This window comes from Triticum urartu, chromosome 6 (genome assembly GCF_003073215.2).
Source record: "Triticum urartu cultivar G1812 chromosome 6, Tu2.1, whole genome shotgun sequence".
In the NCBI taxonomy this organism is placed as follows: domain Eukaryota; kingdom Viridiplantae; phylum Streptophyta; class Magnoliopsida; order Poales; family Poaceae; genus Triticum; species Triticum urartu.
Window position 1 is genome coordinate 492,577,565 of NC_053027.1, and position 22,442 is coordinate 492,600,006.

A 22,442-nucleotide genomic window follows, 5' to 3' on the forward strand; every position below is an offset into this window, starting at 1 on the left:
CGGGCCTGCTCGACGTCGCAGCTCACGGGGGCCGGTCCATGTCACAGATCGCCGAGGCCACCGCAGCTCGCCGGATGCAGCTCCTGTTGGAAATATGCCCTAGAGGCAATAATAAAAGGTTATTATTATATTTCCTTGTTCATGATAATTGTCTATTGTTCATGCTATAATTGTGTTATCCGGAAATCGTAATACATGTGTGAATACATAGACCACAACACGTCCCTAGTGAGCCTCTAGTTGACTAGCTCGTTGATCAAAAGATAGTCATGGTTTCCTGACTATGGACATTAGATGACAGTGATAACGGGATCACATCATTAGGAGAATGATGTGATGGACAAGACCCAATCCTAAGCATAGCACAAGATCGTGTAGTTCGTTTGCTAGAGCTTTTCCGAATGTCAAGTATCATTTCCTTAGACCATGAGATTGTGCAACTCCCGGATACCGTAGGAGTGCTTTGGGTGTGCCAAACGTCACAACGTAACTGGGTGACTATAAAGGTGCACTACGGGTATCTCCGAAAGTGTCTGTTGGGTTGGCACGAATCGAGACTGGGATTTGTCACTCCGTATGACGGAGAGGTATCTCTGGGCCCACTCGGTAATGCATCATCATAATGAGCTCAATGTGACCAAGTGGTTGATCACGGGATCATGCATTACGGTTCGAGTAAAGTGACTTGTCGGTAACGAGATTGAACGAGGTATTGGGATACCAACGATCGAGTCTTGGGCGAGTAACGTACCGATTGACAAAGGGAATTGTATACGGGATTGATTGAATCCTCGACATCGTGGTTCATCCGATGAGATCATCGAGGAGCATGTGGGAGCCAACATGGGTATCCAGATCCTGCTGTTGGTTATTGACCGGAGAGTCGTCTCGGTCATGTCTGCGTGTCTCCCGAACCCGTAGGGTCTACACACTTAAGGTTCAGTGACGCTAGGGTTGTTGAGATATTAGTATGCGGTAACCCGAAAGTTGTTCGGAGTCCCGGATGAGATCCCGGACATCACGAGGAGTTCCAGAATGGTCCGGAGGTGAAGAATTGTATATAGGAAGTCCAGTTTCGGCCACCGGGAAAGTTTCGGGGGTCACCGGTATTGTACCGGGACCACCGGAAGGGTCCCGGGGGTCCACCGGGTGGGGCCACCTATCCCGGAGGGCCCCATGGGCTGAAGTCGGAGGGGAACCAGCCCCTGATGGGCTGGTGCGCCCACCTTGGGCCTCCCCCTGCGCCTAGGGTTGGAAACCCTAGGGGTGGGGGCGCCCCACTTGGCTTGGGGGGCAAGCCACCCCCTTGGCCGCCGCCCCCCCATCTAGATGGGATCTAGAGGGGCCGGCGTCCCCCCCCTTGGGCCCCTATATAAAGAGGAGGGAGGGAGGGCTGCGCACCCAAGCCCCGGGCGCCTCCCTCTCCCCCCCGTAACACCTCTCCCTCTCGTTAGAGCTTGGCGAAGCCCTGCCGAGATCCCGCTGCTTCCACCACCACGCGGCCGTGCTGTTGGATCTCTATCAACCTCTCCTTCCCCTTACTGGATCAAGAAGGAGGAGACGTCTTCCCCAACCGTACGTGTGTTGAACGCGGAGGTGTCGTCCGTTCGGCGCTTGGTTATCGGTGATTTGGATCACGATGAGTACGACTCCATCAACCCCGTTCTCTTGAACGCTTACGCTCGCGATCTACAAGGGTATGTAGATGCACTCCTTTCCTCTCGTTGCTAGAAGACTCCATAGATTGATCTTGGTGATGCGTAGAAAATTTTAAATTCTTCTACGTTCCCCAACAATGGCATCATGAGCTAGGTCTATGCGTAGTTTCTATGCACGAGTAGAACACAAATTATTGTGGGCGTTGATTTTGTCAATTTACTTACCGTTACTAGTCTTATCTTGATTCGGCGGCATCGTGGGATGAAGCGGCCCGGACCGAGCTTACACGTACGCTTACGTGAGACTGGTTCCACCGACTGACATGCACTAGTCGCATAAGGTGGCTAGCGGGTGTCTGTCTCTCCCACTTTAGTCAGATCAGATTCGATGAACAGGGTCCTTATGAAGGGTAAATAGAAATTGGCATACCACGTTGTGGTTTTGGCGTAGGTAAGAAACGTTCTTGCTAAGAAACCTATAGCAGCCACGTAAAAAAAATTACAACAACAATTAGAAGACGTCTAACTTGTTTTTGCAGCATGTGCCGTGTGATGTGATATGGCCAAAAGGATGTGATGAATGATATATGTGATGTATGAGATTGATCATGTTCTTGTAATAGGAATCACAACTTGCATGTCGATGAGTATGACAACCGGCAGGAGCCATAGGAGTTGTCTTAATTTATTTATGACATGCGTGTCAACATATAACGTCATGTAATTACTTTATTTTATTGCTAAACCGTTAGCCATAGTAGTAGAAGTAATAGATGACGAGACAACTTCATGAAGACACGATGATGGAGATCATGATGATGGAGATCATGGTGTCATGCCGGTGACGACGACGATCATGGCGCCCCAAAGATGGAGATCATAAGGAGCAAAGTGATATTGGCCATATCATGTCACTATTTGATTGCATGTGATGTTTATCATGTTTTACATCTTATTTGCTTAGAACGATGGTAGCTTAAATAAGATGATCCCTCGTAATAATTTCAAGAAAGTGTTCCCCCTAACTGTGCACCGTTGCGAAGGTTCGTTGTTTCGAAGCACCACGTGATGATCGGGTGTGATAGATTCTAACGTTCGAATACAACGGGTGTAAGCCAGATTTACACACGCAATACACTTAGGTTGATTTGACGAGCCTAGCATGTACAAACATGGCCTTGGAACACGGAAGACCAAAAGGTCGAGCATGAGTCGTATAGAAGATACGATCAACATGAAGATGTTCACCGATGTTGACTAGTCCGTCTCACGTGATGATCGGACATGGCCTAGTTGACTCGGATCATGTTTCACTTAGATGACTAGAGGGATGTCTATCTGAATGGGAGTTCATTGAATAATTTGATTAGATGAACTTAATTATCATGAACTTAGTCTAAAATATTTACAATATGTCTTATAGATTAAATGGCCCACGCTAATGTTGCCCTCAACTTCAACGCGTTCCTAGAGAAAACCAAGCTGGAAGATGATGGCAGCAACTATACGGACTGGGTCCGGAACCTGAGGATCATCCTCATAGCTGCCAAGAAAGATTATGTCCTAGAAGCACCACTAGGTGAAGCACCCATCCCAGAGAACCAAGACGTTATGAACGCTTGGCAGTCGCGTGCTGATGATTACTCCCTCGTTCAGTGCGGCATACTTTACACCTTAGAACCGGGGCTCCAAAAGCGTTTTGAGCAACACGGAGCATATGAGATGTTCGAAGAGCTGAAAATGGTTTTCCAAGCTCATGCCCGGGTCGAGAGATATGAAGTCTCCGACAAGTTCTTCAGTTGTAAGATGGAGGAAAATAGTTCTGTCAGTGAGCACATACTCAAAATGTCTGGGTTGCACAACCGCTTGACTCAGCTGGGAGTTAATCTCCCGGATGACGCGGTCATTGACAGAATCCTTCAGTCACTTCCACCGAGCTACAAGAGCTTTGTGATGAACTTCAATATGCAGGGGATGGAAAAGACCATTCCTGAGGTATATTCAATGCTGAAATCAGCGGAGGTGGAGATCAAAAAGGAACATCAAGTGTTGATGGTGAATAAAACCACTAAGTTTAAGAAAGGCAAGGGTAAGAAGAACTTCAAGAAGGACGGCAAGGGGGTTGCCGCGCCCGGTAAGCAAGCTGTCGGGAAGAAGCCAAAGAATGGACCCAAGCCCGAGACTGAGTGTTTTTATTGCAAAGGAAGTGGTCACTGGAAGCGGAATTGCCCCAAATACTTAGCGGACAAGAAGGCCGACAACACTAAAGGTATATGTGATATACATGTAATTGATGTGTACCTTACCAGTACTCGTAGTAGCTCCTGGGTATTTGATACCGGTGCGGTTGCTCACATTTGTAACTCAAAGCAGGAGCTGCGGAATAAGCGGAGACTCACGAAGGACGAGGTGACGATGCGCGTCGGGAATGGTTCCAAGGTCGATGTGATCTCCGTCGGCACGCTACCTCTACATTTACCTACGGGATTAGTTTTAAACCTCAATAATTGTTATTTAGTGCCAGCTTTGAGCATGAACATTGTATCAGGATCTCGTTTAATTCGAGATGGCTACTCATTTAAATCCGAGAATAATGGTTGTTCTATTTATATGAGAGATATGTTTTATGGTCATGCCCCACTGGTGAATGGTTTATTCTTAATGAATCTCGAGCGTAATGTTACACATATTCATAGTGTGAATACCAAAAGATGTAAGGTTGATAATGATAGTCCCACATACTTGTGGCACTGCCGCCTTGGTCACATAAGTGTCAAACGCATGAAGAAGCTCCATGCAGATGGACTTTTGGAGTCTCTTGATTACGAATCATTTGACACGTGCGAACCATGCCTCATGGGTAAAATGACCAAGACTCCGTTCTCAGGAACAATGGAGCGAGCAACCAACTTATTGGAAATCATACATACTGATGTGTGCGGTCCAATGAGTGTTGAGGCTCGCGGTGGCTATCTTTATGTTCTCACCCTCACTGATGACTTGAGTAGATATGGGTATGTCTACTTAATGAAACACAAGTCTGAGACCTTTGAAAAGTTCAAGGAATTTCAGAGTGAGGTTGAGAATCAACGTGACAGGAAAATAAAGTTCTTACGATCAGATCATGGAGGGGAATATTTGAGTCACGAATTTGGCACACACTTAAGGAAATATGGAATAGTTTCACAACTCATGCCGCCTGGAACACCTCAGCGAAATGGTGTGTCCGAACGTCGTAATCGCACTCTATTGGATATGGTGCGATCTATGATGTCTCTTACCGATCTACCGCTGTCATTTTGGGGCTATGCTTTAGAGACTGCCGCATTCACTTTAAATAGGGCTCCGTCGAAATCCGTTGAAATAACACCGTATGAATTATGGTTTGGGAAGAAACCTAAGCTATCGTTTCTAAAAGTTTGGGGATGCGATGCTTATGCGAAGAAACTTCAACCTGAAAAGCTCGAACCCAAGTCGGAAAAATGCGTCTTCATAGGATACCCTAAAGAAACTATTGGGTATACCTTCTACCTCAGATCCGAAGGCAAGATCTTTGTTGCCAAGAATGGATCCTTTCTAGAGAAAGAGTTTCTCTCGAAAGAAGTAAGTGGGAGGAAAGTAGAACTTGATGAAGTATTACCTCTTGAACCGGAAAGTGGCGCAACTCAGGAAAATGTTCCTGAGGTTCCTGCACCGACTAGAGAGGAAGTTAATGATGATGATCATGAAACTTCACATCAAGTTGCTACTGAACTTCGTAGGTCCACAAGGACACGTTCCGCACCAGAGTGGTACGGCAACCCTGTCCTGGAAATCATGTTGTTAGACAATGGTGAACCTTCAAACTATGAAGAAGCGATGGCGGGCCCAGACTCCGACAAATGGCTGGAAGCCATGAAATCCGAGATAGGATCCATGTATGAAAACGAAGTATGGACTTTGACTGACTTGCCCGATGATCGGTGAGCCATAGAAAATAAATGGATCTTTAAGAAGAAGACAGACGCGGATGGTAATGTGACCATCTATAAAGCTCGGCTTGTCGCTAAGGGTTATCGACAAGTTCAAGGGGTTGACTACGATGAGACTTTCTCACCCGTAGCAAAGCTGAAATCCGTCCGAATCATGTTAGCAATCGCCGCATTCTATGATTATGAGATATGGCAAATGGACGTCAAAACGACATTCCTTAATGGTTTCCTTAAGGAAGAATTGTATATGATGCAGCCAGAAGGTTTTGTCGATCCTAAGAATGCTAACAAGGTGTGCAAGCTCCAACGCTCAGTCTATGGGCTGGTGCAAGCATCTCGGAGTTGGAACATTTGATTTGATGAGATGATCAAAGCATTTGGGTTTACAGAGACTTATGGAGAAGTCTGCATTTACAAGAAAGTGAGTGGGAGCTCTGTAGCATTTCTCATATTGTATGTGGATGACATACTATTGATGGGAAATGATATAGAATTCTTGGAAAGCATAAAGGCCTACTTGAACAAGTGTTTTTCAATGAAGGATCTTGGAGAAGCTGCTTACATATTAGGCATCAAGATCTATAGAGATAGATCGAGACGCCTCATTGGTCTTTCACAGAGTACGTACCTTGACAAGATATTGAAGAAGCTCAATATGGATCAGTCCAAGAAGGGGTTCTTGCCTGTATTGCAAGGTGTGCAATTGAGCACGGCTCAATGCCCGACCACGGCAGAAGATAGAGAAAAGATGAGTGTCGTCCCCTATGCCTCGGCCATAGGGTCTATTATGTATCCCATGCTGTGTACCAGACCTGATGTAAACCTTGCCGTAAGTTTGGTAGGAAGGTACCAAAGTAATCCCGGCATGGAACACTAGACAGCGGTCAAGAATATCCTAAAGTACCTAAAGAGGACTAAGGATATGTTTCTCGTTTATGGAGGTGACAAAGAGCTCGTCGTAAAGGGTTACGTCGATGCTAGCTTCGACACAGATCTGGATGACTCCAAGTCACAAACCGGATACGTGTATATTTTGAATGGTGGGGCTGTAAGCTGGTGCAGTTGCAAGCAAAGCGTTGTGGCGGGATCTACATGTGAAGCGAAGTACATGGCAGCCTCGGAGGCAGCACAAGAAGCAATCTGGGTGAAGGAGTTCATTACCGACCTAGGAGTCATTCCCAATGCGTCGGGCCCGATGACTCTCTTCTGTGACAACACTGGAGCTATTGCCCTTGCGAAGGAGCCCAGGTTTCACAGGAAGACCAGGCATATCAAGCGTCGCTTCAACTCCATTCGTGAAAGTGTTCAAAATGGAGACATAGATATTTGTAAAGTACATACGGACTTGAATGTAGCAGATCCATTGACTAAACCTCTCCCTAGAGCAAAACATGATCAACACCAGAACTCTATGGGTGTTCGATTCATCATAATGTAACTAGATTATTGACTCTAGGCAAGTGGGAGACTATTGGAAATATGCCCTAGAGGCAATAATAAAAGGTTATTATTATATTTCCTTGTTCATGATAATTGTCTATTGTTCATGCTATAATTGTGTTATCCGGAAATCGTAATACATGTGTGAATACATAGACCACAACACGTCCCTAGTGAGCCTCTAGTTGACTAGCTCGTTAATCAAAAGATAGTCATGGTTTCCTGACTATGGACATTAGATGTCATTGATAACGGGATCACATCATTAGGAGAATGATGTGATGGAGAAGACCCAATCCTAAGCATAGCACAAGATCGTGTAGTTCGTTTGCTAGAGCTTTTCCGAATGTCAAGTATCATTTCCTTAGACCATGAGATTGTGCAACTCCCGGATACCGTAGGAGTGCTTTGGGTGTGCCAAACGTCACAACGTAACTGGGTGACTATAAAGGTGCACTACGGGTATCTACGAAAGTGTCTGTTGGGTTGGCACGAATCGAGACTGGGATTTGTCACTCCATATGACGGAGAGGTATCTCTGGGCCCACTCGGTAATGCATCATCATAATGAGCTCAATGTGACCAAGTGGTTGATCACGGGATCATGCATTACGGTACGAGTAAAGTGACTTGCCGGTAATGAGACTGAACGAGATATTGGGATACCGATGATCGAGTCTCGGGCGAGTAACGTACCGATTGACAAAGGGAATTGTATACGGGGTTGATTGAATCCTCGACATCGTGGTTCATCCGATGAGATCATCGAGGAGCATGTGGGAGCCAACATGGGTATCCAGATCCCGCTGTTGGTTATTGACCGGAGAGTCATCTCGGTCATGTCTGCGTGTCTCCCGAACCCGTAGGGTCTACACACTTAAGGTTCAGTGACGCTAGGGTTGTTGAGATATTAGTATGCGGTAACCCGAAAGTTGTTCGGAGTCCCGGATGAGATCCCGGACGTCACGAGGAGTTCTGGAATGGTCCGGAGGTGAAGAATTGTATATAGGAAGTCCAGTTTCGGCCACCGGGAAAGTTTCGGGGGTCACCGGTATTGTACCGGGACCACCGGAAGGGTCCCGGGGGACCACCGGGTGAGGCCTCCTGTCCCGTAGGGCCCCATGAGCTGAAGTGGGAGGGGAACCAGTCCCTGATGGGCTGGCGTGCCCCCCTTGGGCCTCCCCCTGCGCCTAGGGTTGGAAACCCTAGGGGTGGGGGTGCCCCACTTGGCTTGGGGGGCAAGCCACCCTCCTTGGCCGCCGCCCCCCATCTAGATGGGATCTAGAGGGGCCAGCGCCCCCCTGGACCCCTATATAAAGAGGGGGGAGGGAGGCTGCGCACCCAAGCCCCGGGCGCCTCCCTCTTCCCCCCGTAACACCTCTCCCTCTTGTTAGAGCTTGGCGAAGCCCTGCCGAGATCCCGCTGCTTCCACCACCACGCCGTCATGCTGTTGGATCTCTATCAACCTCTCCTTCCCCTTACTGGATCAAGAAGGAGGAGACGTCTTCCCCAACCGTACGTGTGTTGAACGTGAAGGTGCCGTCCGTTCGGCGCTCGGTCATCGGTGATTTGGATCACGACGAGTACGACTCCATCAACCCCGTTCTCTTGAACGCTTCCGCTCGCGATCTACAAGGGTATGTGGATGCACTCCTTTCCTCTCATTGCTAGAAGGCTCCATAGATTGATCTTGGTGATGTGTAGAAAATTTTAAATTCTGCTACGTTCCCCAACAGCTCCGCCTTGCATCTCGACGTGTGTCACACCGCCTGATTGCAGCACCACCGGATGAGGGTTCCAGCGTCGCCACCGGCCTGCTGTCGTAGCTCGCCATGCGCCCATCGCAGCACCGCCACGCAGCACCGTCGTCGCCGGTCGCCGTTGTTATCTAGTTGTTTTCAGTTTGAAGCTTTTTTAAAAGCGGGTAGTAGCTATTCTCGACGCCGGTTGCAGCTTTTTTCGGCTGTGCGGTGGCCGACCTCCAGCTACCCCGTATCCAGTTGAAACTTTTTTCAAAATCGGATGTAGCTTTTTTGGTTGCCGGACGTAGCATTTTTCAGTATGGTTGCAGCTATAATGCACGTCCGTCGAAGCCTATTCTTTCTCTGGTTCCAGCAAAAATGCCATCGGTCGTAGCATTTTGGGTTGACAGTTGTAGCTCCGATGTGCACCGGTTGTAACATCTGATTCTCTCTTGTCCCTGCAAGAAAGAATGACGCCTGTAGCAATTTCCGTCGCTGCTTGTAGCTTCGTCGAGTGCCGTTAACAGCTTTTCCGTAGATGGTTGAAGCATCCCCGTGCAGCACGTCGGCGCCTGCAGGCGGTTGAAGCTTTTTGTTTCACCCGTTGTAGCTTTTTTCCACAATGGTTGTAGCTTCTCACCCGTTGTAGCTCAATGGATGTAGCAAAAAATTTCACTGGTAGTAGCAAAATCAAACTACGGGTGCAGCAAAAACGCCGTCGCCGCCTTCGCGAGGTCGCAGCTCCGCCTTACGTGGATGTAGCAAAAACCTCCAACGGTATTAGCAAAATCCTGCTACGGTTGCAGCAAAAAAATCATTGTCGTCCTTCGCGAGGTCGCAGCTCTGCCTGATGGATATAGCAAAAAGCTTTGCCGGTAGCACTGTTCGGGATATCGCTTCTCGTTAACTTCTCGGTCGACCCAAGAGAAGAGATAAATCGTCTTATCGGCCGATTTATCGTTTTTATCGGTCGACCATTTATCGGCAAGTTTTTTAAAAAATCTCTGGTTTTCCCAACCAAAATAATTTAAAATATGCCATAATATTACACACACATGACAAATAAATTGTCCTCTAAGCCTTAAAAAATATGCTATATTAATATATTACACAGTGCACACATACACAAGCACATACATACATGACCATCAACCATCACGTTGTGCTCCAAGCCTTAAAAATGATATATTAGTATATTAAACAGTACACACACGCACACACGCACAAGTACATACATGACCATGTACCATCAGTTGTGCTCCAAGCCTTCAAAAATCAAGTAAATTGCAAAATGTAGGTGCACACACATGACAAACAATGAGAAATAAACATAGTCCAGCAATATATATTACATGTAAGGTCATAAATAACCATAGCTTTGCATAGTTGCATCATTGCATGACAAAGCAAAATAGGAAACTAGCAAACATCACGCATAGTGGTTCATAGTTCTCTCACAAGTCACAACTGAAATAAATAGCTAGCAAACATAAAAAAAGCACACATAGTGCAAAGCATTGAAGGCTTGAAGCCCCATTAAGGCTCCATCGGGTCTCCCTCCTCATCTTCATTGGCACCTTGTATCACCCCATCATCATCGGACTCAAAGTCTATGTCATCCTCATTGACAAGCTCGTGATCAGATTCTTCCCCATCGGAAACAAATTCTTCCACTTCATGAAGTTCTCTCACTCTTGCACTTCTACGTAGCTCAACAAACTCGGAAGCTCCCATTGCATCAACCTCCTCCGCATCAACCTCCTCCGCAGCATCAACGTAAGCACCTTCACATATCCAATCTTGTGCCATGGAAGCATCTTCACCAAGAAGAACATCACAAGATGAGGAGTACTTCTTCCTCTTATCTATCATTCTTCCATTGAATTGAATATAAACTAGATCGTCCCTACGATGCACGTCTAGTTTATTTCTCCTCTTTGCATCCACCTAAAAATTGTGAAATGAAGCTTAGTGATTTACATTCTGTCAAAAATAATATACAGATCAGATTTGAGTATTTGCAAGTTGAGACTTACTTGTTCAAAAACACTCCAATTTCTTTCACATCCGGATGAACTTGTGGTCAAGTTGAGTATCCTCAAAGCAATGTGCATCAATGTAGGAGTTTGTAGTCCATAAGTTGCCCACTACTCCCCTACATTTCAAGGAAAAATACAAAGTATTATGCATCAGCCCAAAAAATTCAGAATTGCAATATGACAATATTATCTTGGGAACAAGCTTACCGGCATTGAAATTTGCATTGCTAATTGCTTTGGTGGCAGCCACCTTCCCAAACATGCCTTCCTTCTTTTTAAATTTGGGCAAGTCAATGTTAAGCACTTTGTTTTGCTTCTCATCATCATCGAGATAAAATTGCTCAATAACTTCCATCAAGCCGGACATGACTTCCACATCGGTAAAGATGCTTGTGGTAGCATAACTATAATATGGATTCAAGGCATATGCAGCCATGTGCAATGGGGTATCTAGCCTCCCATTCATCTTGCTCTCCATGGCCGTTGTGATCGCCTTATAGTCCTTGTCCGAATTATCAACCGCAACCAATATTGCCTTCTTTGCCTCTATTATTTCTCCATACATAGAGGCCATGGACTGTCCATCGCCATTAGCCAACCGAAGTATCTTCACCAATGGCTCAAAAACCTTCCAATCCAAGTTTCCAACATACCCAAGCACAAGTGCACAACATTAGTATTTAACATATACACATGCATTCCAACCTACACAAGCACAATTTGAAGTTTAGTAAACAATACCTTAATGCAAAGAGACACGTTTTTCCAAAAATGCCCTACTCATTATTGCGGCATGAGCCACCTTCCCTTTCTTTGTTCTCGTGTGCTTGCATCCTTCCCAAGTATCACTACAACACATTTCCTTTAGTTGCTTCCTCTTAGCATCAAGACTTTGCAAGGTAAGAAATGCCGAAGCAAATCTAGTCACCCCCGGTCTAACAATGTCTCTCTTTTTTGTATAGGACCTCATCAAGGCCAATGTAGTATGATGTGCATAAAGGAAAGTAGTCATTTCTTTGGCTTTGGTTATTGTAGAACCAAAATGCTTCAACTTTGCAACCTCTTCTACCATCAAGTTGATGGTGTGAGTTGCACACGAGGTCCAAAATAACTTGGGCCTTTTATCTTTCAACATCACCTTTGCTCCCATGTTGTTTGAAGCATTATCCGTGACTACTTGCACAACATTTTCAGCACCTACAAAACACAATAAGTAATTTTCAGCAAGTAATAAGCAAGTACTAAAATTCAGCAAGTAATAAACTTGAAAAGAAACGAATGAGATTAAGTTGAAGATGATTCAGACCTATTTTCTCAATGCATTCATCCACATAATTGAAAATGTATAGACTTGTATGTGCATCGGCCGAAGCCTCCTTTGATCCAAGATAGACGGTCCCCAACTTGCAATGCACGCACAAGTTCATGATGCTCCTCCTTTTCCTGTCCGTCCAAGCATCAGTCATGACAAAGCACCCCGTATCCGCCCTCTCGACCTCATGTGGCTTCAACAAATCCCTAGTCCTTTCCACCTCCTGAACCAACATCTTCTCCCTGATCATATATTGCGAGGGTTGCTTCCAATCAGGACCATAGCGACCAAGAGCCTCACAAAACTGTTTGAAATCATCATCATTGATAGCATTGAAGGGTACATTTTCTTGTACATCCATCTAGCCAAATATTGCCCAACTTTGTAGCTTCTTTCCTTATCAACACTATCATTTATAGTCTGCTGTTTTTTAGATTTCAACGGGATCGAAGGATCAATTGGTGCAAGATATTGATCCATTGCCCCCTTCTTTGGAGTACCTTCACCAACTTCATTCAGTTGTTCTTGATCATCCTCGTTGACCTCTATGGTGACTGCAGCTTTAACTTCTTCTTCACGCTTTTGCTTTGCCAATTTCTTCCTCTTTGGTGCCTCGTGTGATGCAAAAGCTCGAGTAATCTGATCTTGTGTAGCTTTCATACAGCTGGTCACAACGCCTTTGATCTGCCCAATGTGTTCCTTCATCCTAGTGACCCCTCCCGACATAACTTTTCCACAAAGCTTGCACTTGAGCCTTTGTGGATCACTAGGATCAATCAACTCGGCAAACTCCCAAGCCATGTCATCCGACTTCCTCTTAAGTGATGAACTTGCAACTTGAGATGAACCTGAACCAGCCATCTACATAAATAAAAGGAAACAACCATACATCAGCATCTACATAAATAAAGGAAAAGACCATGTATCAGCCATCTACATAGTTTACTAATGAAGCAATAGTTGACTAATATAATTAAAATCTTCCTAATACAATCAGCCATCTACATAACTCAACTCAACCAAAATAAATCAACAAGCATGCATCACTACTTCTCCAAAGAATAGAATCGGGAATGAGAAGAATCCATGCCATGGCGTGTGGAGCTTCTGCTGCTCTCGATCTTGGATGAAGGGTTGGCGGGGGGTTGAGGCACGCCGCTGCTGGATCCTGGGGAGGGGTGTGTGCGGGGAGCTACTCCAGACGTCCTGCTCCTAGGCGCCGCCGTGTGGAAGCCTCAAGGATGGGGCGCCGCTGTGTGGAATCCTCAAGGACTGGGCGCGGTCGGCCGGTGCTGGAGACGGGGATGAGATGAGGGACGAGGTGCGGGGCGGTGCTAGAGACGGGGACGAGCCGACGAGGTGCGGGGCGGTGCTGGACAGGGGGACGAGGTGAGGGCGGGCGAGCTAGGTCCGGCCGCCGGAGGAGACCATGGTGGCGGCGGCGTGGTGAATCGCGGGGAGCGGCTGCTCGCGAAGTCCAAACGCCAAACCCTATCGGGACTCGAGAGGGATGTGTCCCGCGTGAGGGTTATGGGGAAGGCGGTGCGCTACAGGAGATTTTTTTATGATTTCAGACAGGTGGGCCCCCTGGATTTACCGGCCAAAATCGCTCTGACAGCCGATAAATCGCTCTGACAGCCGATAAATCGGCCAGACCGATAAACTCAGGGGATATGCGTTTATCTTACCGGTTAGACCCCGATAAGCGATAAATCGGCCGATTTATCGGTATATCGGCCGATATTTTGAACAGTGGCCGGTAGTAGTAAAATCCAACAACGGTTGCAGTTTTCCCTTGTTGTGCAGTGCCATTGAAGCTTTCTATGTCTATGGTTGAAGCTTTTTTCAACAGCTGTTGAAGCTTTTCTAGGTGACGGTTGCAACACTTGTATACGCGGGAGAATCCGGGCATGGCTGCAGGCAGCCATGGCGGCCGGCGAGGGAGCGCTTGGCCGCCGGCGATGGAGCTTGTGGTTGCCCAAACACAGCCCGGGAGGAGGGGGCAGGGGATGCGCGCGCGTGAAGACTGTAGGTAGGGGGTAGATGTGTCGTGCGCGTGGGGAAATCGCCGGCCGTGCAGTGGACGGCGACCTCGCCGGTGAGATTGGGCTGCCGCGGATAGAGGGTCGATGCGGGGGTAGACGGCGGCCTTGCCGGGAGATTAGGCTACAGCGGGGTAGGGGCGCGATGCGGGGGTGGACGGCGGTCTCGCCTGCGAGATTGGGCTGCAGCAGATAGGGTGCGGATGCAGGTCTCATCGACACAGAAGCACGAGGTAGCGGGCGACCGGCCGAAGTTTTGGCCGGCGCACCGTCTCCAAACGTTTCCCTTTAGAAAAACTCTCAACTTGCAATTTTATGTCACACCAGACATGAGATTGTGTCTTGATGGAAGGGAATGGGAGATCACATATATATTGCATTACAATCAACTAGCATGAGGTATGAAATAAAAGTTCGCGGGGGTTGCAACCAACATGTCACACCACACCAGGAGCCCTACCATGGCTAGCTAACAAGTGTGTGGCCTAGTTTTGATTATGGACGAAGTTCAAGGGTACAATCTCAAGAAGTCCCAAAAGCCTTCTTCCATCCTTTGGAAAGCATGGACGTTGTCATCCCCAATTTGAGCAATCGCACGAGTATTGCCATTTGGCAGGTCATGGAAGGTGCTGTCATCTTCAATACACATTGTCAGGGCATGTAAGTAGCCAAAACCTTTGCTGCTCCATGCATGGAACTATTCGACATAAATGCACTTAAACCTTTAGCTATTGATACTTCTACCTGCTTGAGTGATTATACTGGATGATGACACTTGTGTATTTACATGAAATGTTATAATACTGCAAATTCATACAAACGTCATACTCTAAACATTTCCTACTGTGACAAAACATATGTGCACACACGTCACCACTCACTTTTTCATGGATATATGTCCTGATTGACAATGATCGAAGATGGTTCTGATCGACAATGACCGAAGATGCACCCATCTTCTGTGAATCTCGCTAGATTTATATTAAACCCTAAGCCCTTCCTTCCTCGGCTCCACACACGATTGAAAAGGTTGCATCGAGCTCAAAAGTAACACTCTTTTGTAACCGGAGGGAGCAAAGTAGGCTATTGGCGGCCCCAAAGCAACAAACCGGCGCACCCAGATTTAAAACAACATGCTCGCATGACGATTAACCAACTGTGAGCACTGTCTGTATGTGATGTGCTAAACACCGTGGACAAAAACAAGAGCGTAACTAGTGAAACGGACAGTTTGGTTCTTACACGGTGTCACGCTGATGCGGCCAACTAAACTGGCTGTCATCAACCAAAGGAGACGCCGACGCCACACATAAATCCAACACAGGTTAACCGTGGCCATCTTGACCATCACGTGAGACAACTTGGCAACAGGAGACCGAATCAACTTATGCCGACGTCAAATAAACAAGGCACCGCCGCGCACGTACGTCCACGAATTTCGTGATCGCCACAGTAAATTATCCACAGTGGTAGGAAGGAGCGACACATAACGCGTCGAGAAAGAGAAACCGATGCATGTGGATCCCAGCGGCACACGGCGGGGCACAGGGTGGGGCGGGCGCAGGGGATGGGCGCTGGGGGGAACGGCCGGACGGAGGATTATAGTTGGAGACAGGCTAACGAGGGTGGGAGGCCACAGTCTGGCGGAGGGCGTTAGTTGCCGTCGTGGTGCGCGTCAACTTTGTTTGGCCGGTCCCAGCGACCCCCGTCGATACGGTCAGGGAGCGGAGACACGAGGCGAGCGGCAGCACGAGGGGGGGATGGATGGATGGATGGGTCGGGTTGGAGGAGGGCGCCCATTATCCGTGCGCCCGGCAAAAGGGGCACGAGCAGATCGGTGGCCCGGCTTGCCTAGGATGCTCTTGTTAGCGACGAGGTGTGCCTCGTGGCCTTGCCTGCATGGAGTAGGGTAGCGGTGCTGCGTCGTCTGCAGCGGCGAACCCAGAACAAAAATGACCCGATGTCCACATGTACATCACATATGCATATATAGGAACATACAACGCTATACATAAAAATAACATACTTAGGGTGCGTTTGGTTACAATGTATTTCAAGAATACTATTTTGACAAAGTACCGTTTCAAATACTTTGAGATGTTTGCCTCTAATTAAGATTGCAGTATTTCCCCGCAAAAACAATCAGTGCAATTTCTTGTAGTCAAATACATTACTACAGCAAAATTACATTAGTGCATTATTATTTTTTGCTTTCAAATACTGCAAAAATACTTTAAAAAATTGCAGTATTTGAAAGTATCCACAAAACTATGGTATTTTTGCTGTATGAAAAAAAAGATCGGGACCTCTATTTTAAAAACCGAGGAAAACAACAAAGGACACTAGTGGTGGTCAAATACAATACTACATAGTATGTTGCTTGCCAAACACGGCACCATTTTCGCAGTAGTTTTAGAAACTGATGGTTTCATAAGCTAAAATATTCATTGTCATCATGGGGTTAAAAACTGTAGTCTCAAACAAATTACTCCCAAACAGAGCCTTAGCAATTACTAGCTGATTATATGAAGTTAAAAAATAGTAAAGCATAAAAACTCCAAGCAATGGAAACAAGGATGATCGGCAAAAATGATAAGCACTCCCAAAATTTGGAAATTCACAATAATTCAATTCTCAAACAAATTCGTAGCGGCATACATATTGAAAAATCCCGGTAATCCTATTCTCAAATACACGTGCATAGGTCCCAAAAAAACGCAGTAATCCAATATGTAATTCTAACATCCTTAAGATTTGAAGCCCTAGTTCGGTGTTTGAGAAACAAAAATTGTGAGAAATAGAGATACGCACTTGAAATAGATCGAAGGGTTCTCTTGCCGTACCTTTTTCTTTCCTGTGATCTGGGCGAGTCACGGAGTCAGGCGGGGCGACACTGGCGCGCCGCGATGTTTCGATGGCGGGCAGAGAGGTGGGCGGCGATAGGGCTAGCGTGAGCTTTGTGAGGAATCAACGCGAAGATGCGAGAAGCCAGCAGGCTGGAGGCCCACGTACACAAACCAAACCAGATCGATCAAACTCTATTTTGTCGTGTGCCTGGGCTATTAGATGGGCTTTGCTCGTACACCGTTTCGCTGGCTCTGGCCAGTGTCCATCGACTAACTTTACCGGTGTCACAGGAGTATATGTGCCTTATATAGTACGTAACAAGAAATTTTACCCGGTGTCCTGTGACACCGGCAACGACCACGTGGGTCCGCCCCTGGTCGTCTGGGAAGGAGATGATCACGCGGCACGCAGGCAGCGGGGGAAGAGAACTCCGGATCGCGGGAAGGATATTGCTAATGGCTTATTTCGATTGTGGAATTGTTATGTCTCGAAAATGCTGAATGGAGGACGGCCTCCATGGAGGCCGAACGAGTCCAAGAAATTCAAAATTCATGTTTTTTTTACGTTTACAAGAAAAAAAATACACATATACCTGGGGACACAATGTGCATGTGTGTGAATTTTCATGACCAAACACATCAAAATAAAGAGCTACACAAAAAAACACTAGATTTTAATCATTTATGTCGATTTTTACCACTAGGGGTTCCAACTACTAAGAAATGACATCACTTTTTTATGCAAGTGCTAAAAAATGTCATTAGACGCCATTATTGTCAGCTTAAATCCGGTTTACCATGTTATATGTCAGCTCTTCCTCTATCTCAATATGATAAAGCGTGAGTCCCACTTGATCGCCAACAACGTTCTTATTTTTCTCTAAAATTATTCGCTTGCATACTCCTGACAACTAGGCCCCACGCTTATCATTGTGAGATAGAGAGGACTGACATGTGAGTCTAGGAATATTTTGGTCATATAACATGGTCAACGGGTTTGACCTGACAGTAGCGGTGTCTAATGGTATTTTTTAGCAAACGTCCAACGGAACAATGACACTTTTTAGGTGTCTAATTGCATTTTTTGAGCAAGCATCTCATAAAACGATGACATTTTTAGCAGTTGTAACTTCTATGGCCAGTAGAAAACAATAAGTGGCATAAATGATAAAAACCTTAAAACAAGATGTGGTTTTTCAAAACATGCAACTCTTCATTCTCAAAGTTCATGATTTTTTTTCATAGCTCACATTTCAAGGCATTTCATCTTGAAATTTTATAGACATATACATTACATCCATGTATACATGTACATTTTTTCAGAATTTTTTAAACTGAAAAATTGGACTTTTGTTTTTCTTTTATAGAAAATCAGCCTCCAAAACGCCCTACCTATTATATATATCTCCCATATATATAGAGAGACCTGCTAAACTAAGCGTGCGCGCATTATAACTTAGCCCGCGCTCCGGTCGCCCATCGACACAATCGGCCGATACACGCTAATTAGCAAGCGCACGCTCCACCATGAAATCTACCGTAACGGCTTACGCGTTGTGTCCACACACTTAACCAGGCCCACGTTCCTCCACTAGTAACAAGTTACGATCACGCGACACGTAGCGTGGAAGGAGAACTCTTGATCGCGAGAAGGAAATGCTAATGGCTTCTTTAGATTGTAGATAGAATTGCTAGGGCATCTACGACCAGACCGAACAAATTTGGCCCCTCAAATGCCTGCAAACGCGCCCGGTCAGCGTCCGGGCGTGCCCACTTTGACTCCTTATTTTTTTGTTGACACAGCCATGTTTCTTATTTTTTTCTTATATATTCAGTCACATGCATGTGATTGATGGAAAAGGAGAGAGAAAAAAAGAAATAATAAAGAAAGAAAAAAGTGCTCTATGGGGGGACAATCTTATGTGGCGGACGCAGGACACTAACCGGACACGTAGAGATGAATATGAAGGCTGTCGGACAGCCCGAGTATTTAAGAAGGCTTTGAGGGGTCTGGTTGGGTCAACTTTTTGCTTCTCTCTTTTGTCCCGTCAGTGGACATCGCGCCCGCCCGGTCAATTTAAGAAGTTCGGCTGTAGATGCTCTTACACCTTGAAAATGCTGAATGGGGGATGGCCTCCATGGAGGCCGAATTTGAAAAATTCAAAATTCATGTTTTTTACGTGTAGAAAAGATGCACATATACCTGGGAACACAATTTACATGTGTGTGAATTTTCAGAACGAAATACGTCAAAATAAGAGCTACACAAAAAACTATATTTTAATTATTTATGTGACTAGTTGTGTTTCACTATTCAGTTTTATCACTAGGAGTTTCAACTACTAAGAAATGGCATCGCTCCTTTATGTGAAGCTAAAAAATGTCACCAGACATCGTTACTGTCGACTCAAAACTCATTTACCATGTTATATTGCCAAAATATCCATGGACCAACATGTCGAACTCCTCCTCTATCTCACTACAATAAAAGCATGGGTCCCACTTGATCCCCAACAGGGTTCTTATTTTCCTCTCAAATTATTCACTTGCATACTCCTGACAAGTGGACCCCACACTTATCATTGTGAGATAAAGAGAGCTGACATGTGGTTCCAAAAATATTTTGGTCATGTAACATGGTCAACTGGTTTGACCTGACAGTAGTGATGCGTAATGGCATTTTTAGCAAATATCTAACGGAACAATGACACTTTTAGATGTCTAATTGCATTTTTAAGTAAGCATCTCACAAAATGTTGTCATTTTTGAGCACTTGTAACTTCTATGACAAAACTGAGTAGTAGAAAACAAGTAGTGACATAAATTATAAAAAAGAAAAAACAAATTTTGGCTTTTCAAAACATGCAACTCTTCATTCTTAAAGTTCATGATTTTTTTCATAGCTCATATTTCAAGGTATTTCATCCTGAAATTTTATAGACATATACTCCTTCCGTCCGAAAACTGTTATCTTACACTTGTCTAAATATGAATGTATCGAGTCACGTTTTAGTATTAGATACATCCGTATCTAGACGAATCTAAGACAAAAATTTTGACACTACTAGGGAAAACCTTATACACCGAATATTACCAGCAGCGCTCTTCAAAATACGACGCTACTGCTATTTAGCAGCAGCGCGTTCCGGGAAAACACGCTGCTGAATAGAAAATAACAGTAGCGCGTCATCTCTAAACCGCGCTCCTGCTCTCATTGCCATGACCTCGCCGTCCAGCTAGTTATAGCAGTAGCGCCTTATGCCTTGCGGCGCTACTGCTATTCTCCTTAGCTGTAGCGCTTTCTCATGCCCGCGCTACTACTAACCCTACCTTATCCCCACACGTACGGCCGACCCTATCTCTCTCACTCACTCTCCCTCTCTCAGTCACTCCCGCCCGCGTTGATAACCGTTGTCGTTCGTCGCCGCCGCCGGCCGCCGGCGTCCGTCCGCCACCGAGGTACTCCCTCCTTCCGTCCCTCCTCCTCCCACCATGCCCTCCTCCCTCCTCCTCCCTCCGCCTGCGGCCGCCCCCTCCTTCCTCCTCTGCCGGCATCCCTCTCCCACAGTCCCTTCCTCCTCCTCCTCCGACCGCCCCTCCCTCCTCCTCCTCCGGCTAACCCCTCCTCCTCCGGCCGCCCCCTTCCCCTCCTCTCTCCTCCCTCCCTTGTCTCTGTTTTTGCAAATCATAGGTAACTAGTTTATTTAGTAAGTGATTATTATAACTAGTTTATTTATATTAAGTGCTTAATAGAACTAGTTTATTTAGTAAGTGCTTAATAGAACTAGTTTATTTAGTAAGTAGTTAATAAAACTAGTTTATTTAGTAAGTAGTTAATAAAACTAGTTTATTTAGTGTTAGGATTATATATAAGATACTTTCAAATGTTTTTTTTTCATATTTTGAACCATTGAAATGCAATGACCATCGATAAGTGGCCTATGTTTTGCCAGAGTGTTGATTAATTTCCGTTCCGGCAAATTTCAAGCGCTCGATATGTCCTTTTTTAGCAAAGGTCATGCTGGATTTTTTGGGTTTTGCCGTCGAGTTATAATCTTTGAATTTTGAACACAGGAGATGTCTGATGACGATGGGATCCCGGAGTGTGTGTACTGCTACGATGACCGAGGTGTGTGCGACAGGTTTCCTCACCTGCAAAACGATAGGTTTTTCACCGTGAAGCTGGAACAGACCTTCGATGTTTGTACGGTACGCAACGACAAGCATTTCATCGTAATTAATATCATCACTTGTGCTTCTTTTGTTCAACGTGTAATTTATGGATTTTTTTCAATTCGATTAGTACATCCCGTGCCATGCTAGACCATATGTATTGGAGAAGCTTGGTTTTGGTTTAGATGACTTTGAGAATGTGGAGACGAGGAGGGCTCACTTAAGAACTAAACATGGTTATGAGTTTCTGGTTAAGTTCTACAATGCGGTCGATCGCTTCCATTTTGGTTGCTCTAATTGGGAAGCTCTCTGCAAGCCATATGGATTTGAGGAGGGAATGCAAATAAGATTTGATATTTGTCCCGAAGATTATGATGATGATGATAATATCGACATCTGGGTGGATGTGGATATGCCTCCAATTTTGCCTAGATGTGAGTTTGCCAAACTAATTTGTTAAGTTCAGTAATTTATGTTGTTAATTTAAAACTATTTGGTGTTCGTCCGTACTAAACTTATTTATTTATAATTTTCAGCTTATTTCTTATCTTCAAGAAATACTCGGAAGGTAGTAGACAACACATACTACAGCTATGACTCCAAGCTTAATTGTGAGGAGAAAGGTTATCTTATCTCATTCATAGAAGATGTTGAGGCCTTCAAAAACAGTCACTCTATCAGCCCAAATTATACTAGATACGTGCCACTAGTCCATACATTGCTTGATGATAACTTCATTGCCAAAAACTTGGTAAGATTTTGTTAATGATGGTAACTTCATTGCATACATTATTCTTAAGTAAACCATTGCTAACTATATATGTTACTATTTCATTTTTGAACAGAGGCTCCCGAAGCAGGTTGTGCCTGATATGCTATTTACCGAAGGTGATATGCATATGGTTAGCTTATGACCAACTCCTTCGGAGGCTTACCATACTGCATACTCGATTTCTTCAAATGATGGAAGGCTCAAAATCAAAGAATGGAGCAAAGTGATGAATGCGCACACGCAAATAATTGGAGACAAAATGAATGTGCGCAAGCCACAAGTTGGAGATAGGTTTATGTCCATTCTCCATTATGGTGAAGGACCGGTTTATCTGTTTTATGGTATTTTAGCTAGGAGAGAGGAGTAGGTTAGCTTATATATGACTACAATGTCTTAGACTTGATGGTGATGCTGAGTAGGAGTAGTGATTATGATTACTATGATGAT

General features: G+C 45.4%; 1 protein-coding gene across 1 annotated transcript; it reads right to left on the reverse strand.

The window, feature by feature from the left end:
• Window positions 1-10,347: 10,347 nt before the first annotated feature.
• Window positions 10,348-10,925, reverse strand: LOC125516873. Its single transcript, XM_048682157.1, has 2 exons — window positions 10,848-10,925; window positions 10,348-10,758 (listed from the first exon to the last, which is right to left on the reverse strand). The coding sequence occupies exons 1-2, from the start codon at window positions 10,923-10,925 to the stop codon at window positions 10,348-10,350; spliced, it is 489 nt and encodes a 162-aa protein (XP_048538114.1).
• Between the last annotated feature and the right edge of the window lie 11,517 nt (window positions 10,926-22,442).